General features: G+C 45.6%; 1 protein-coding gene across 2 annotated transcripts in view; it reads left to right on the top strand.

Moving 5' to 3' along the window:
• The first annotated feature begins 13,486 nt into the window (after window positions 1-13,486).
• ptprna (protein tyrosine phosphatase receptor type Na) overlaps window positions 13,487-17,704 on the top strand; it is a 271,076-nt gene continuing 266,858 nt past the window's right edge. For both annotated transcript variants that reach the window (XM_072260998.1, XM_072260997.1), the window contains exon 1: window positions 13,487-13,714. In XM_072260998.1, the coding sequence (XP_072117099.1) occupies window positions 13,621-13,714 (94 nt within the window). In that variant the 5' untranslated portion in view covers window positions 13,487-13,620. The remainder of the gene's footprint in view (window positions 13,715-17,704) is intronic.

Genomic DNA, 17,704 nt, shown 5'->3' with positions numbered 1-17,704 from the left:
AAGGAAGGACAGGGATGGAGAGATAAGATAACCTCGGATGTCCAGAGAGGTGATGAATTTAGTCAAGGAAAAGGAGAACTATGTAAAGCTTCGGAAATGAGGAAATAAGGCACATGAGGAGTATAAAGAAGCCAGAAAAGAACTAAAGAAGGGGATTAGGAAAGCCAGGAGGGGCCAAGAAAAGTCTTTGTCAAGTAGGATTAAGGTGAATTCCATGGCATTCTAAGCATACATCAAGAGTAAGAGGATAACGTGGGAGAGTTTAGGACCACTCAAGGATAAAGAGGGAGGCATTTGCTTGGATGTGGAGAATGTGAGTGAGGTACTTAATGAGTACTTTGCTTCAGTATTTACCTAGGAAAGGATATGGAGGACCAGGAGATCGGTGTTGAGTGTATAAGTACGTCAGGCATTCAGAGGTCAAGGAGGAGGAAGTGTTGGGCTCCTAATGAGTATTAAGGTGGATAAGTCCCCAGGGCCTGATGGGATTTACCCCAGGTTATTGAAGGAGGCAAGAGACGAGATTGCTAATGAAATATAGCAGCAGGTGTACCTTCTTTGTAATTGCATCAGTATCTTTGGCCCAGGGTATATCTTCAGAAATGTTGAAACCTGGGAATTTGAAGCTGCTCAGACGTTTCAATGAAGACTAGTGTGTGTTCCCTTGACTTCCTCTTCCTGAAGTCCACAATCTGGCCCTTGGTCTGGCTGATGTTCAGTGCAAGGTTGCTGTGGCAACACCACTTGACCAGCCAGTCAATTAAATCTCACTCCTGTATGCCTTCTTGCCTCCACCTGGGATACTGCCAACAATTGATGAGTTATCAGTGAACCTGTAAATTCATGGGTAACTAAGCCATAATGATATTTTACAAAACACTGGTTCAGCCATGTGTGGAGAACTGTATTCATTTCTGGGTACCACGCTTTGGAGAGGGTGCAGAAGAGACACACCAAAGTATTCTAAGGATGAGGAAATTTAGGTCTGTGGAGAAGGTGGTCTTGGAACAGAGGAGTTTGTAAAGGATTTAAACCCATGAAGAATGTGGACAGTGAAGAGAGAGAAAGGGAGAAAAGCTGTTCCCATGGAGGAGGCAGGAACCTGGGGATAGAGCATGAAGATAAGAACTCCATGTGACATGAAGAAATATTTGTTTTCACTGAGTGGTTATTCATGTCCGGGGAAAACACGCACAAAATGCTAGAGGGACTCAGCATGTCAGGCAGCATCTATGGAGGGGAATAGACAATCAACATTTCCGGCCAAGAATCTTGGAAGATTTAATTGTAGCATTTAAAAGGAAGCTGGATGTATCTGAAAGGAAAAGATGGCTGTGAATGTGCAGGGATGTAGGGAGAGGGCAGCGGAGTGGAACTGGCTGTACTGCCTGTGCAAATGAAGAGTAAGGATGTGATGGTCCAGTGGCCTCTTTAGGATGGCCACTCAGTGATTCTGCGTCTGAAGTCAATCACAGGATCTCCAAGTTCTGATGACATATACGATCATCAGAATGTTCACCAGATGGTCTATACAATCTTCTGGTCGGTGGTGAATTCCCACGCAATTGATATTGATGGGTATCTCCCTGATGGTGATGGAGATGGAAACTTCCCAAAATATTGATGGTTATGGCAATGGAGATCACCCAGGTCACTGGTGGTGATAGAAATGGAGGTCTCCCAGGACATTGATGGTGATGGAGATGGCTACCTCCCAGAATGTGGATGATGATGGACTTCCAAGAATGTTGATGGAGGTAGAGATCTCCAATGGAGTTGATGGTGATGGAACTGGTGATTTCCATGTCATTGATGGTGATGGAACTGGTAACCTGACAGAATGTTGATGGTGATGGAGACATCCCAGGGAGTTGATAGAGATAGGAAGAGAGACTTCCCAGGATGTTGATGGTGATGGAAATGGAGATTACCTAGGATATTGATAGTGATGCTACTGAAGGTCAAGGGGTTGGTGGTTACACTCTGGAGATGGACATTGCCTGGCACTATTGTGGTTATGGGTTATTTGCCATTTCTCATCCAAGCCAGGGATTTGCTTGAACAACCAATGCTGGAGATCAGTGGGTCAGACAGCATCTATGAAGGCAGAGGGATGGGCAACATTCTGGGTTGACACCCAACATCAAACCCAACAGTTTCTTTCCCTCCATTCCTTCTGGTAGTGTAGTGAATATCATAATGCTATTACAGCGCCAGTGATCAGTGTTCAATTCCTGCCACTGTCTGTAAGATCTCCCCATAACCATGTGGGCTTCCTCCAAGTGCTCCAGTTTCCTGCTACATACCAAATATATTCAGGCAAGTATGTTGTGGACAGGCTATGTTGGCACCAGAAGTATGGAGACAACTGCGGGCTGCCCCAGCACATCCTTGAAGTACGTAAGTTGTTGACTCAATCGACTTATTTCACTGAAGGTTTCAATGTACATGTGACAAATAAAGCTAATCTTTATCACCTTCATTGGCTGTTATAGAGTATTGCAGACGGCAGGAGAAGTGATGGAGCAATATCTCATCGAAAAGGCAACATATTCAACAGGTATTTTTCTTAATTTATTATTAATCTACATATACGCTCAGTGGCCACTTTATTAGGTATGCCTGTTACTTGCTTGTTAATGCAAGCATCTAATCAGCCAATCATGTCGCGGCAACTCAATGCATAAAAGTATACAGACATTGTCAAGAGGTTCAATTGTTGTTCAGACAAAACATCAGAATGGGGAAGCAATGTGACCTATGTAAGTGACTTTGACCATGTAATGATTGTTGGTGCCAGATGGAGTGGTTTGCCTATCTCAGAAACTGCTGAAGTCCTGAGACTTTCATGCGTAACAGTCTGTAGTTTACAGAGAATGGTGCGATAAGCAAAAAAAAAAATCCAGTGAGCGACAGTTCTGTGGGCAAAAATGCTTTGTTAATGAGAGAGGTCAGAGGAGAATGACCAGACTGGTTCAAACTGACAGGAAGGTGACAGTAACTCAAACAAACTACGTACTCCAAGGATGTGCTAGGACAGTCCGCAATTGTTTCCACACTGTTGGTGCCTACATGGCACGTCCACAACATACTAACTTGTGTATATTTGGAATGTGGCAGGAAACGGGAGCACTTGGAGGAAACCCAAGTGGTTATGGGGTGGTCTTACAGACATGCACTCAGTGGCCACATTATACAATAGCAGTGTGCAGAAAAGCACCTCTGAATGCTCAACACATCGGACCTTGAAGTGGATGGGCTACAGCAGCAGAAGACTGTAGACATGCACTTAGTGGCCACACTATTCAGTACAGAAGGTAACTATTAAAGTCACCATTGAATGTATATCACCATACACCCCACTGAAATTCATTTTCTTGCAGGCATTTACAATAGACTTTACTAAAAACTATACAGAAATAAAGACTGACAAACAATCATTGTGCAAAGGAAGACAGACTGTGCAGATTATACAGTTATTACATTATTACATTCTCAGTATTATAAATTATACCGAGAATGTGAATTGTGGTGTTTTTGAAAGTGAATCTGTAGGTTGTAGAATCAGATTCAGTGTGTTATCTAAAACATTGACAAATTTCTATAGATGTGTGGTGGAGAGTATATTGACTGGTTTCATCACAGGCTGGTAAGGAAACACCAATGTCCTTGTATGGAAAAGTCTACAAAAGTAGGAGATGCACCGTGGTCCAACACAGGTAAAGCCCTCCCCACCATTGAGCACACCTACATGGAGTGTTGTCACAGGAAAGTAGCATTCATCATTAAGGACCCCCTGCCATCTAGGCCATGCTCTCTTCTTGCTGCTGCCAGTATGAAGAAGGTACAGGAGCCTCAGGACCTGCACCGCCAGGTTCAGGAACATTTATTACCCTTCAACCATCAGGCTCTTGAAGCAGAAGGGATAGCATCACTCAACTTCACTCACCCCAACACCGAACTGTTCCCACAACCTATGGACTCACTTTCAAGGACTCTTCATCTCATGTTATCAATACTTAATGCTTATTTTTTCTTATTTTTTTGTATCTGCAAAGTTTGTTTTCTTTTACACCTTGGTTGTTGTCCACCCCGTTGGGAGCGGACTTTCATGGATTCTGTTGTGTTTCTTGAGTTTACTGTAATTTACCACAAGAACCCAATATCACAGGTTGCTGGATGATTGGAGGATAGCTAACATTGCTCCATTGTTCAGGAGCAGCTCTAAGAATAAGCCAGGAAATTATAGACTGGGGAGCCTGATATCAGTAGTGGAGAAAATTATTGGAAGGTATCCTAAGGGACTGGTGTTACGTACCCCGTAACTGGGTTGCCAAACCAGCAGAAATGGATCACTCAGTTGGAGTCTGGATTACTAGAACTAAGAAAGTTTTATTAAAGAAACAAGCAACACAGTACTCTAATCAAAAGGATAATGAATGCAACAGTTCAGCAATGATAAACACACATGTACACAGAATTAAGATAACAGGATCAATCAAGCTCTATCGTTGTCTAGGAGTAAATGACCAGTTTCAAAATGACGCAAAGTTCAGTTCAATTTAGTTCAGTTCAGTTCGCAGTAATCGCTGCCGTGGCGATGGACAGTGGGGGGGAAGGAGAGAGAGAGCAAAACGAATGAATATTCAAAACGACTTCCACACAGCCCTTCGCAGTCAGCTTTTGGGCAAGTCCTTTGTGATGTCATCTGAGGTCACTGACCGTGACCCCTCCATTTCCAGATACGATCGTTTCCCTGCGGTGAACCCAGCACCCAGGCAAGGGTGGACACACACCAGGTTCCCGCCGATCGTGCCTTTCCACCCTGTGCGTCTATGGCCCGGTACTTCCCACCGACTTGTGAGAGACGCACCGCTTCCAGGGTCTTGTTACCTCGGGTGTCGTGTGTGTGTCCTGCCTTAGCGAACCTGTCCCTTTTATCCCCCTGCTGGGGTATTGCTTGTCCATCACTTCAAACAGTTCAGGGTTCAAAGGGGGAGCCGCTCTTGACAGCTCTCCTTCCTTCATTAACATCTCCAAATGCTGCTCCATTGTTTTCCTTATCTCTCTCTCTCCTGAAGGCAGGTGGCAGACCAACTGCTGATCCCACTGGTGCCAGCACAGGACAGCTACATCGTAATCTATGTGTATTCTTGTCACACTGGATATACAAGTATTTGGACAGACAGAGACTGATTAGGGATAATCAACATGGCCTTATGCATTGTAAGTCGTGTCTAATCAATCTTGTAGAATTTTTCAAGAAAATTACCAGGAAAGTTGATGAAGGCAAGACATCAAAGACAACAGAAGGCAAGAATGTTGTCTACGTGAACTTTAGCAAGGCCTTTGACAAAGTCCTGCATAGGAGATTAGTCAAGAAGGTTTAGTCGCTTGGCATTCAAGATGAGGTAGTAAATTAGATTAGACAGTAGCGTTGTGGATGAATCCAGAGAGTGATTTACATGGTTGCCTCTCTGGCTGGAGGTTTGTGACTAGTGGAGTGCCACAGGGATTGGTGCTGGGTGACAGGTGTGTAAAAATGTCCCAGAGGATCATTGGGGACCCGAGTCACCCCAACCACAAACTGTTCCAGCTGCTAACATCCAGGAAACGGTACCACAGCATAAAAGCCAGGACCAACGGGCTCCAGGACAACTTTTACCACGGCCATCAGACTGATTAATTCATGATGGCACAACTGTATTTCTATGACTGTTATATAAACTGTCCTGTTGTACATACTATTCATTATAAATTACTAAACATTGCACATTTAGATGGAGACATAACGTAAAGATTTTTACTCATGTATGTAAAGGATGCAAGTAATAGAGTCAATTCAATTCATTGATTCTATTCATTCATTGTTGTTTGTCATCTATATCAACAATCTGGATGTTAATGTAGTAAACTGGATCAGCAAATTCGAAGATGACAACAGGATTGGTGGTGTAGTGGACAGCAAGGAAGACTATCAAAGCTTGCAGTGGTATCTGGATCAGCTGGAAAAATGGGCTGAAAAATGGCAGATGAAATTTAATGCAGACAAGTGTGAAGTGTTGAACTCTGTGAGGACCAACCAAGGTAGATCTTACACAGTGAGCGGTAGGGCATTGAAGAGTGTGGTAGAACAGAGGGATCTGGGAATACAGATTTATAATTCTTTGAGAGTGGTATCACAGTGCAGCCCCCGGTAAGCCTCAGGCTCGCTCAGCTCACTTCCGTCTAGGGGGAGCAGCCTTCGGCCCCGCCAAACTGGGTGATCAAGTTTGTGTGGATGCTGTGTGATGTACCCCACCCCGCCCAAATAACAGACAGTACACCATATACGATTACATGATTACACTTTATAGATCTTACTGGAACTATGTAATTAATAGAGATAAAATATAAAAGGAAAATAAAAGGCGCCAAGCTTATCAAAGGTCAACCACTTCGTGTACAACAGTTGGAGCTCAATTAACAGAGTCTTCTTTCCACCATTCGATCCCCTCCGACCCCCTCGACCCACCGCCTGGGACCAACCACGGTGGTCAACCTGACGCTCCGCACAAGTCTGTCTTCGTCTCCTCTCCTCGCCGAAGACCCTGGGCCTCGGACTCCCGCTCAGGGTCGGTCCCGCCACCCTGGGTCACAGCATCGCATCTCCTCTCTCTGTCCCCATCACGCCTTCTGCCTCAAAGCCCACGAACAATAGCTTACAGACACACAAGAAAGAATAACATCTATCCCAATTGGTTGGTTCCCTCTGTTATCAATAATATAACCAAAACAAGCAGAGAAAGAGAAGCACTTGCTCAGCAGTTTATATAACAAAGAAGCCATTTTCATTAGCCTTAGATTAGATTAGATTACGAGGACACTCAGTCCTCATTTATTGTCATTTAGTAATGCATGCATTAAGAAATGATACAATGTTCCTCCAGTATATCACAGAAACACAAGACAGACCAAGACTAAAACTGACAAAAACCACATAATTATAACATATAGTTACAATGCAAAGCAATACCGTAATTTGATAAAGTAGACCATGGGCATGGTAAAAAAGAAGTCTCAAAGTCCCGATAGCCCCTTCATCTCACGCAGATGGTAGAAGGAAGAAAAACTGTCCCTGCCATGAACCTCCAGCACCACAAACTTGCCAATGCAGCACCCTGGAAGCACCCGACCACAGCCGACTCTGAGTCTGTCCGAAAACTTCGAGCCTCCGACCAGCCCTCCGACTCCGAGCACCATCTCTGCCAAGCACTTTGACTCCGGCCCCGGCCGCCAAACAACAGGCAAAGCCGAGGATTCAGGGCCTTTCCTTCTGGAGATTCTGGATCGCACAGTAGCAGCGGCAGTGAAACAGGCAGTAACATAAAAGAAGATACCCCTTACAACAGGTAGATAGGTCCATCAAGAAGGCTTGGCCTTCATAAATCAAAGTATTGGGTACAGGAGTTGGGATGTTACGTTGAAGTTGTACAAGGTATTGATGAGACCTAATTTGGAGTATTATGTCCAGTTTTGGTTACCTACCTACAGGACAGATGTAAATAAGATTGAAAGAGTGCAGAGAAAATGTACAAGGATGTTGCTGAGACTTGAGGACCTGAGTTATAGGGAAAAGTTGAGCAGGCTAGGACTTTATTCCTTAGAATGTAGAAAATTGAAGGGAGATTTGATAGAGGTATTCAAAATTATCGGGGGTATACTGTAGATAGCGTAACTGCAAGAAGTCTTCTTCCACTGAGGTTAGGTGAGACTACAACTAGAGGGTTGAAGGTGAAATGTTTAAAGAGAACATGAGGGGGATCTTCTTCACTCAGAGGGCGGTGAGAGTGCGGAACGATCTGCTGGTGAAAGTAGTGAATGCGGGGTTGATTTCAACATTTAAGAGGAATTTTGGATGGATACATGGATGGGAGGGGTAAGGAGGGTTATGGTCCTGGTGCAAGTCGATGGGACTAGGCAAATTAATGGTTTAGCATGGACGAGATGGTTCAAAGGGCCTGTTTCTATGCTGTAGTGTACTATGACTATGACTCTGAAATGAATCTCAGGGCTGTACTGTATATGGTAACATACATATATGCACTTTGATAATAAATTTATTTTCAACTTTGTACCTGGTGGTGGAACCTGAGGCTCCTATGCCTCCTGTCTAGTGGTTGTACTGAGAAGAGAGCATGGTCTGGATGGTGGGGGTTCTTGATGACGGATGCTGCTTTCTTGTGGCAGCACTCCTTGTAGATGCGCTTAATGTCAGGGAAGGCTTTGAAAGTGAGGGACCGTGCTTCTCCACCACCTTCGCTAGACTTTTCTGTTCCTGGGCATTGGCATTTGCACACCAGGCCATGATGCGACCACCGAAGACACTCTTCAATGTACATAGATAGAAGTTCGTTCATAGAATTGACAAAGGATGGGAGAAAGGCAGAGGGAATACATAAAAGACTCACGGGAATGATGCCTGTACTGGAAGGCCTGTGTTGTAAGGAGAAACTGAACTGAGTGGTACTCTTTTCTCTGGAGCATAGGAGGATGAGGGGTGTAGAATCAGGAGGAACAAAGATAGGGTGCATGGTCACAGTCCATTCCCCAGGGTAAGGGAATCTAAAACCAAACACATAGATTTAAGGAGAGAGCTTAAAGATTAGCTTTAATTGTCACGTATGCATCAAAACATGGAGTGAACTGTGTCATTTGCGTCAATGACCAGCACAGTACAAGGACGTGCTGGGTGCAGCCCTCAAACGCTGCCACACTTCTGGTGCCAACATAGCATGCCCACAACTTACCAACTCTGACCCATACATCTTTGGAATGTGGGAGAAAACCGGAGCACCCAGAGGAACTCCGCTCAGACAGAGGGAGAATGTACAAAATCCTTACAGACAGCAGTGGGAATTGAACCCCAGTCAGCGATCACAGGCACTGGAAAACACCAAACTAACCACTACCATGTCAAAGATCACTGCAGTACAGAAACAGACTCTCCCGCCTATGCAGTTCATGCCAACCCAACCTTCTTCCGAGTCCTACCTACCTGCACCCGGACCATATCACTATGAACCCCACCCATCCATGTACCTACCCAAACTTCTCTTAAAATGTTACAATTAAACACGCATATACCACTTCAGCTGGAATCTCGTTCCACACTCACAACACCCTCTGAGTGAAGAAGTTCCCCCTTAGATTATCCTTGAGTATTTCACCCTAAACTTATGACCTCTAGTTCTATTTTCACCCAAACTGAGGGGAAAAGGCTCTGGGGAGCTGATGGGTGAGTTTTTCACACAGAGGATAGTGGTTACACTATTTGTCGAGGTGGAGAGGCTCCTGAGATCCTGAGATCTTGAGAGCGATGTCATTTGGAGTTTAACTCCTGGTATGGTCACCCATGGCAGTAAGATGGAGGAAGGCTGTGGCAGTGACAGGTCCCCAGTTATCTTGAATTCAATGCCACTGAGCCCTGACCCCGACTGGTCAAAGAACACGTGGTGGCTGCCAGTGCATCAGCCTCCCCACGTTAAAGAGAAACACACGCAGGCATTCTCCATTTTGCTAATACCCTGTCAATAGAACATCATACTCAACTCGAGTGATTGCACTACTAAAGGTGTGTATAAGGTACGAGCCCCCAGAGAAAGTAGCAAAGATGGGTACAATTACAATGTTTAAAAACCATTTGGGCAGGTACATGGTTAGGAAAAGTATGTGGATAAAAACAGGCAAATGGAATTAGCATAGGCAAGTAGGACCTGTTTACTTGCTGAAAAACTTTATGAATCTGTTATCTGGAGGTTGGATCAATTTCTGAGTTTAACTTGAAGTTGAGTTGATTTGATAGATGTGTACAGGACAGTAAGAGGCATACTGTAGATTAAGCTGATAGTCAGAGGCTTTTTCCCATAGCAGAAATGGCTAATACAAGGGGGCATAATTTTAAAGAGATTGGAGGACAGTATGGGGAGGATGTCAGTGGTAGGGATTCGACACAGAGAATGGTTTTAAACATTGATGTACCACGGAGAGCATCCTAACTGGTTGCACCTCCTTCCAGTATGGAAGGGCCACTGCACAGGATTGGAAAAAGCTGCAGAAAGTTGTCAGCTCAGCCAGTTCCATCATGGGCTCCCCAGCATGGAGGACACCTTCAGAAGGTGGCGTCCATCATTAAGGACCCCATCATCCAGGACATGCCCTCTTCTCAATGCTACCATCGAGGAGGAGGTAGAGGAGCCTGAAGACACACACTCAACATTTCCCCTCCACCATCAGATTTATGAATGAACAATGAATTGATGAACACTACAACACTAATTTTTCCCTCTTTGCAGTGCTTATTTAATTTATTTTTATGTGCTTACTGTAATTTATAGATTTTATGACTATTTATTGCAATGTTCAGCTGCCACAGAACAGCAGATTTTGTGACTTATGCCGGTGATGTTAAATGTCATTCTGACTCTGGGCCTGAGGAATGCTGTGCCGGGGTGGCGCTAGAGGCAGGTACATCAGGGACTTCTAAAAATAAAAGTTTTGCTTTATTTGGCACGTGCACATCGAAACATACAGAGAAATGTGTAGTTTGCATCGATGACGGATAGTCCAAATACGAGCTGGCAGCAGCCTGTAAGTGTTGCCCTGCTTCTGGTGCCAATGTAGCATGCCCACAACCCACTGACCCTAACGCGTATGTCTTTGGGATGTGGGAGGAAACCAGAGCACCCGGAGGAAACCACATGGTCACAGGGAGAACCTTAAGGAACGGCAGTGGGAATTGAATGCTGATTTCTGCTGCTGTAAAGTGTTGCACTGTCACACTACCCTGCCCTCCTCTCCACACACAGCACACGGACAACAGGAAAATGGAGGGCAATGGGAGAGGGAAGAGTTGGACTAACCTTAAAGTAGGTTAACAGGTCAGCACAACATCATGGGCCAAATGGCCTGCACCATGCTGTACTGTGCTATGTTCTTTTACAACTACAGGCGCATGCTACAGCGTAATTAATCAGGGTTATGAGGTGTTAAGAGGGATAGATATAACACAGCCAGAGACTTAGAAAACATAGAAAACCTACAGCAAAGTTGTGCCGACTGTGTCCCTACTTTAGAAGTAACTAGGGTTACCCATCGCCCTCTATTTTTCTAAGCTCCATGGACCTATCCAAAAGTCTCTTAAAAGACCCTATCGTATCCGCCTCCACCATGGCCAGCAGCCCATTCCATGCACTCACCACTCTCTGCATAAAAAACTTACCCCTGACACCTCCTCTGTACCTGCTTCCAAGCACCTTAAACCTGTGCCCTCTTATGGCTGCCATTTCAGTCCTGGAAAAAAGCCTCTGACTATCCACACGATCAATGCCTCTCATCACCTTATACACCTCTATCAGGTCACCTCTCATCCCCCGTCGCTCCAAGGAGAAAAGGCCGAGTTCACGCAACCTGTTTTCATAAGGCATGCTCCCCAATCTGGGCAACATCCTTGTAAATCTCCTCTGCACCCTTTCTATGGTTTCCACATCCTTCCTGTAGTGAGGTGACCAGAACTGAGCACAGTACTCCAAGTGGGGTCTGACCACGGTCCTATATAGCTGTAACATTAGCTCTTGGCTCCTAAATTCAATTCCACGATTGATAAAGGCCAATATACCGTATGCCTTCTTAACCACAGAGTCGACCTGCGCAGTTGCTTTGAGAATCCTATGGACTCGGACCCCAAGATCCCTCTGATCCTCCACACTGCCAAGAGTCTTACCATTAGTACTATATTCTGCCATCATATTTGACCTACCAAAATGAACCACTTCACACTTATTTGCGTTGAACTCCATCTGCCACTTCTCAGCCCAGTTTTGCATCCTATCAATGTCCTGCTGTAACCTCTGACAGCCCTCCATACTATCTCCAACACCCGCAACCTTTGTGTCATCAGCAAACTTACTAACCCGTCCCTCCACTTCCTCATCCAGGTCATTTATAAAAATCACGAAGAGTAAGGGTCCCAGAACAGATCCCTGAGTCACTCCACTGGTCACCGACCTCCATGCAGAATATGACTCGTCTACAACCACTCTTTGCCTTCTGTGGGCAAGCCAGTTCTGGATCCACAAAGCAATGTCCCCTTGGATCTCATGCCTCCTTACTTTCTCAATAAGCCTTGCATGGGGTACCTTGTCAAATCCTCAGGGCAGAAATAGCTGCTAGCAGATGGCATAACTTTAAGCTGACTGGAGGAAAGTATAGGGGTAAGGGGAAAGTCAGTTACACACAGAGAGCGGTGGGTGCATGGGACAGGCTGCCAGGGGTGGTGGTGGAGGCAGATACGTCATGGGCAGTTAAGAAACTCTTAGATCAATACATGGGTGGTAGAGAAATGGAGGGTTGTGTGAGAGAGAAGGGTTAGACTGATCTTAGAGTGGGTTAAAAGGTCGGCACAACAGCGTGGGCCGAAGGGCCTGTACTGTGCCCTGGTGTTCTATGTTCTATGTTCAATCGCCGGTGTTGGAGAATTGAAATGAAATCAAAAGGAGCTGGCACTAATTCAGGCGGAAGGCATTTATTCAGCACTTCTCGTTCCTCAGCTTTTGCATAAATATATGATTGTTTTTCTCTGTCGGGAGAACAGGGAAGATAATTCATACACAAACGAAACAACGTTCCTCTGGACCAAAGTGCGCAACACAGTACATGCAGCTCACACACAACACAAAAAGTAATATTACCACAAACAAATGAACAACTAATAAAATATATCCCAGAAGACTGACATTTAGCATAAGGTGCATTTACGACAGAAGTTCAAAAGTAAACTGTACATCGGTGCTGGCGCTTCGTAAGTGATGAGACCTGGGTGGTGCCAGGGAGTTCAGTAGCCTCACGGCCCGGGGGAAGAAGCCGTTTCCCCTCGCTACGGTACCTCGTGCCTGATTGTAGGGGGTCAAAAAGATTTGCGTTCATGCAATTATATATAAATGCCATTTAAGCAAACCTTCCAGTTTTGTAAATTGAATATATATAGAATATGCACTATAGTATATAACCAAATATGCATTCATTAAACGGTTCAATGCAGAGTTTAAGATTCAAGATCTTAATTCTGAATTCAAGGTCTTTTATTTTCACTTTATCCCATTGTAAAGCACTTTGAACCACATCGCCTTTGAATGAAAAGTGCTCTGTAAAGGAGCTATTATTATTAAGATTGTTTATTGTCATTCTTCGGTACACGAGTGTAAAGAAGAACGAAATGATTGTTACTCTGGATAAGATGCGGCATAAAAGCACAATAAATATAAATATCACTCAATAATGCTCCAATGCACCCCTGTGATGAATGAGGTAGTTATATAAATGCAGAAAACGCGGCTTTTTGCAGCAAGCGGGGTCTGCGATCAAATTGTTTGCGAAGGGGGTGTTGGTGTTTGATGTAATGCGCGCTCCCGGTGACGTCAGGCCGCGTGCACGCGCGCCGCCGGTGGACCACTCGCTGCTGCTGTGGCGGCGGACGGCGGCGGAGCGCAGCCAGGAGCGGGTGGGAGATGTGAGCCGCTGAAGGTCACCCCGCGGTCCTGCCTTCCCTCGTCGCCTCGCTCCGTCCCGCCCGTCAGACCGAGGATGAAGGCACCGAGGAGCGAGCTCCGAGTCCTGCTCTCTCTGCACCTGCTGCTGCTCGCCCCGGGCACGGCCGAAGCCGCCGCCCGTAGCCACGGTAAGGCTGAAAGAGAGCCGCGGCGGGACAACACGCTTAGCTCCGTGTCAGGGGGAGGGAACGGGTCTGGACTGAATATATACACAAGGATTGCGGTGGTGCGGGGGGGGGGCGATGTTTAACTTCTATATCTATAGGAATGAATAGGGTTAACGTCTGTATCTATGGTCAGGGGGGTGGTAACGTCTGTATCTACAGGGACTGAGAGGGTTTAATGTCTGTACTAACAGGGAGTGAGGTGGTTAATGTCTGTATCTACTGGGAGTGAGGGGGTTAATGCCTGTATCTATGGGGGGGGTTAACATCCATATCAATGGGGAGTGAGGGGGTTAACACCTGTATCTACAGTCAGTGAGAGGCCATAACATTTGTATCTACAGGAGTGAGGAAGTTAATATCTGTATCTACTGGGAGTGAGGGGGGGTTAATGTCTGTATCTACAGGAATGAGGGAGTTAATCTCTGTATCTATGGGGGGGGGTTAACATCCATATCAATGGGGAGTGAGGGGGTTAACACCTGTATCTACAGGAGTGAGGGGGTTAATGTCTGTATCTACAGGAATGAGGGAGTTAATCTCTGTATCTATGGGGGGGGGTTAACATCCATATCAATGGGGAGTGAGGGGGTTAACACCTGTATCTACAGGAGTGAGGGGGTTAATGTCTGTATCTACAGGAGTGAGGTGGGTTAAACGTCTGTACCTACTGGGAGTAAGGTGGGTTAACATCTGTATCTACTGAGAGTGAGGCGGATTAACTTCTGTATCTACTGGGAGGGAGGCAGATTAATGTCTGTATCTACTGGGAGTGAGGGGGTCAATGCCTGTATCTACAGGAGGTGGGTTAACCTCTGTATTTACTGGGAGTGAGGGAGTTAATGTCTGTATCTGTGGGGGGGTTAACATCCATATCAATGGGGAGTGAGGGGGTTAACACCTGTATCTACAGTCAGTGAGAGGGGATAACATTTGTATCTACAGGAGTGAGGGGGTTAATGTCGGTATCTACCGGGAGTGAGGGGGGTTAATGTCTGTATCTACTGGGAGTGAGGCGGATTAACTTCTGTATCTATTGGGAGGGAGGCAGATTAATGTCTGTATCTACTGGGAGTGAGGCAGGTTAACATCTGTATCTACTGGGAGTGAGGCGGATTAATGTCTGTATCTACTGGGAGCGAGATGGGTTAATGTCTCTACTGGGAGTGAGGTGGGTTAATGTGTATCTACTGGGAGTGAGGGGGTTAATGTCTGTATCTGCTGGAAGTGAGGGGGTTAATGTCTGTATCTACTGGTAGTGAGGGGGTTAATGTCTGTATCAAGAGGGAGTGAGGGGGGTTAACATCTGTATCTACTGTGTGAGGGGAGTTAATATCTATCTACAGGAGTGAGGGGGTTAATGTCTGTATCTACAGGAGTGAGAGGGGGTTAATGTCTGTATCTACAGGAGTGAGGGGGTTAATGTCTACAGGAGTGAGGGGGTTAATGTCTACAGGAGTGAGGGGGATTAACATCTGTATCTACTGTGAGTGAGGGGAGTTAATATCTATCTATAGGAGTGAAGGGATTAACGTCTGTATCTACAGGAGTGAGAGGGGGTTAACGTCTGTATCTACAGGAGTGAGGGGGTTAATGTCTGTATCTACAGGAGTGAGGGGGGGTTAATGTCTATCTACAGGAGTGAGAGGGGGTTAACGTCTGTATCTACAGGAGTGAGGGGGTTAATGTCTGTATCTACAGGAGTGAGGGGGGGTTAATGTCTGTATCTACAGGAGTGAGGGGGGTTAACTTCTGTATCTACTGTGAGTGAGGGGAGTTAATATCTATCTACAGGAGTGAGGAGGTTAATGTCTGTATCTACAGAAGTGAGGGGGTTAACGTCTGTACAGGAATGAGGGGGTTAACGTCTGTATCTACAGGAGTGAGTGGGGGTTAACGTCTGTATCTGCAGGAGTGAGAGGGTTAATGTCTGTATCTACAGGAGTGAGGGGGTTAATGTCTGTATCTACTGGGAGTGAGGGGGGTTAATGTCTGTATCTACTGGGAGTGAGGTGGGTTAACGTCTGTACCTACTGGGAGTGAGGTGGGTTAACATCTGTATCTACTGGGAGTGAGGCGGATTAACTTCTGTATCTACTGGGAAGGAGGCAGATTAATGTCTATCTACTGGGAGTGAGGCAGGTTAACATCTGTATCTACTGGGAGTGAGGCGGATTAATGTCTGTATCTACTGGGAGTGAGATGGGTTAATGTCTCTACTGGGAGTGAGGTGGGTTAATGTGTATCTACTGGGAGTGAGGGGGTTAATGTCTGTATCTGCTGGGAGTGAGGGGGTTAATGTCTGTATCTACTGGTAGTGAGGGGGTTAATGTCTGTATCAAGGGGGAGTGAGGGGGGGTTAACATCTGTATCTACTGTGTGAGGGGAGTTAATATCTATCTACAGGAGTGAGGGGGTTAATGTCTATCTACAGGAGTGAGAGGGGGTTAATGTCTGTATCTACAGGAGTGAGGGGGTTAATGTCTATCTACAGGAGTGAGGGGGATTAACATCTGTATCTACTGTGAGTGAGGGGAGTTAATATCTATCTACAGGAGTGAAGGGGTTAATGTCTGTATCTACAGGAGTGAGGGGGTTAACGTCTGTATCTACAGGAGTGAGAGGGGGTTAACGTCTATATCTACAGGAGTGAGGGGGTTAATGTCTGTATCTATAGGAGTGAGGGGGGTTAATGTCTGTATCTACAGGAGTGAGGGGGGTTAACTTCTGTATCTACAGGAGTGAGGGGGTTAATGTCTGTATCTACAGAAGTGAGGGGGTTAACGTCTGTATCTACAGGAGTGATCGGGGGTTAACGTCTGTATCTATAGGAGTGAGGGGGGTTAATGTCTGTATCTACAGGAGTGAGGGGGGTTAACTTCTGTATCTACAGGAGTGAGGGGGTTAATGTCTGTATCTACAGAAGTGAGGGGGTTAACGTCTGTATCTACAGGAGTGATCGGGGGTTAACGTCTGTATCTACAGGAGTGAGGGGGTTAATGTCTGTATCTACACGAGTGAGGGGGTTAACGTCTGTATCTACTGGGAGTGAGGGGAGTTAATATCTATCTACAGGAGTGAGGGGGTTAACATCTGTATCTACAGGAGTGAGAGGGGGGTAATGTCTGTATCTACAGGAGTGAGGGGGGTTAACATCTGTACTGGAAGTGAGGGGAGGTAATATCTATCTACAGGAGTGAGGAGGGTTAACGTCTGTATCTACAGGAACTGAGGCGGTGTTTATGTCTGTGTCTATGGGGAGTGAGTGTGTGTTAACATTGGTATGTATAGGGATGAAGGGGTTAATGTCTATATAAGAGTGAGGAGATGTTTACATCTGTATCTACAGGGGCTGAGTGAGTGACGTTAATGTTTGTATTTAAGGGAGTGAAGTGGTAATGTCTGAATCTGCAGGGCCTGTGTTGTAGTTTATTGTCTGTACCTACAGGGATTGAGCGGGTTTTAAAGTCTATATCTACTGGGACTGAGGCTGTGGTTATCGTATGTGTCCACAGGAAGTGAGGCTGAGTTAATGTCTGTATCTACAGAGGATGGGGTCAGTTAATGAATATATCTACAGGTGATAAGATATATATTTACAGGGGATATGGGGTGGGTGGGTGTTTAATGTCTGCGGGGACAATCTGGGCTCTGGATGTTTGAAGGCTGCCAGCAATCATGTAATATTGGAAGTGAATGTGTGTTGAGAATTGTTGCTGAATGTTTGCATCGAGTGGAATTGTTGGCCATGTCTTGCACTGGGAGAAGGCTATTCTGGAGCAGTTTGGTCTATTTAATTTGATTCCATTGTGGAGGGGAAAGACTGAGTTTGTTGAGGAGGTCAGTAGAGTTTTGGTGTCCCTCAGCAGCTCTGAAGCTTAATGGTCAAGAGTGCTACGGTAGTATAGCGGTTAGCGTAATGCTTTATAGCAATAGTGACTCCGGTTCAATTCC

The sequence above is a fragment of the Mobula birostris genome, chromosome 6 (assembly GCF_030028105.1).
Source record: "Mobula birostris isolate sMobBir1 chromosome 6, sMobBir1.hap1, whole genome shotgun sequence".
Lineage (NCBI taxonomy): Eukaryota > Metazoa > Chordata > Chondrichthyes > Myliobatiformes > Myliobatidae > Mobula > Mobula birostris.
This window is presented reverse-complemented; position numbering and strand designations above follow the sequence as displayed.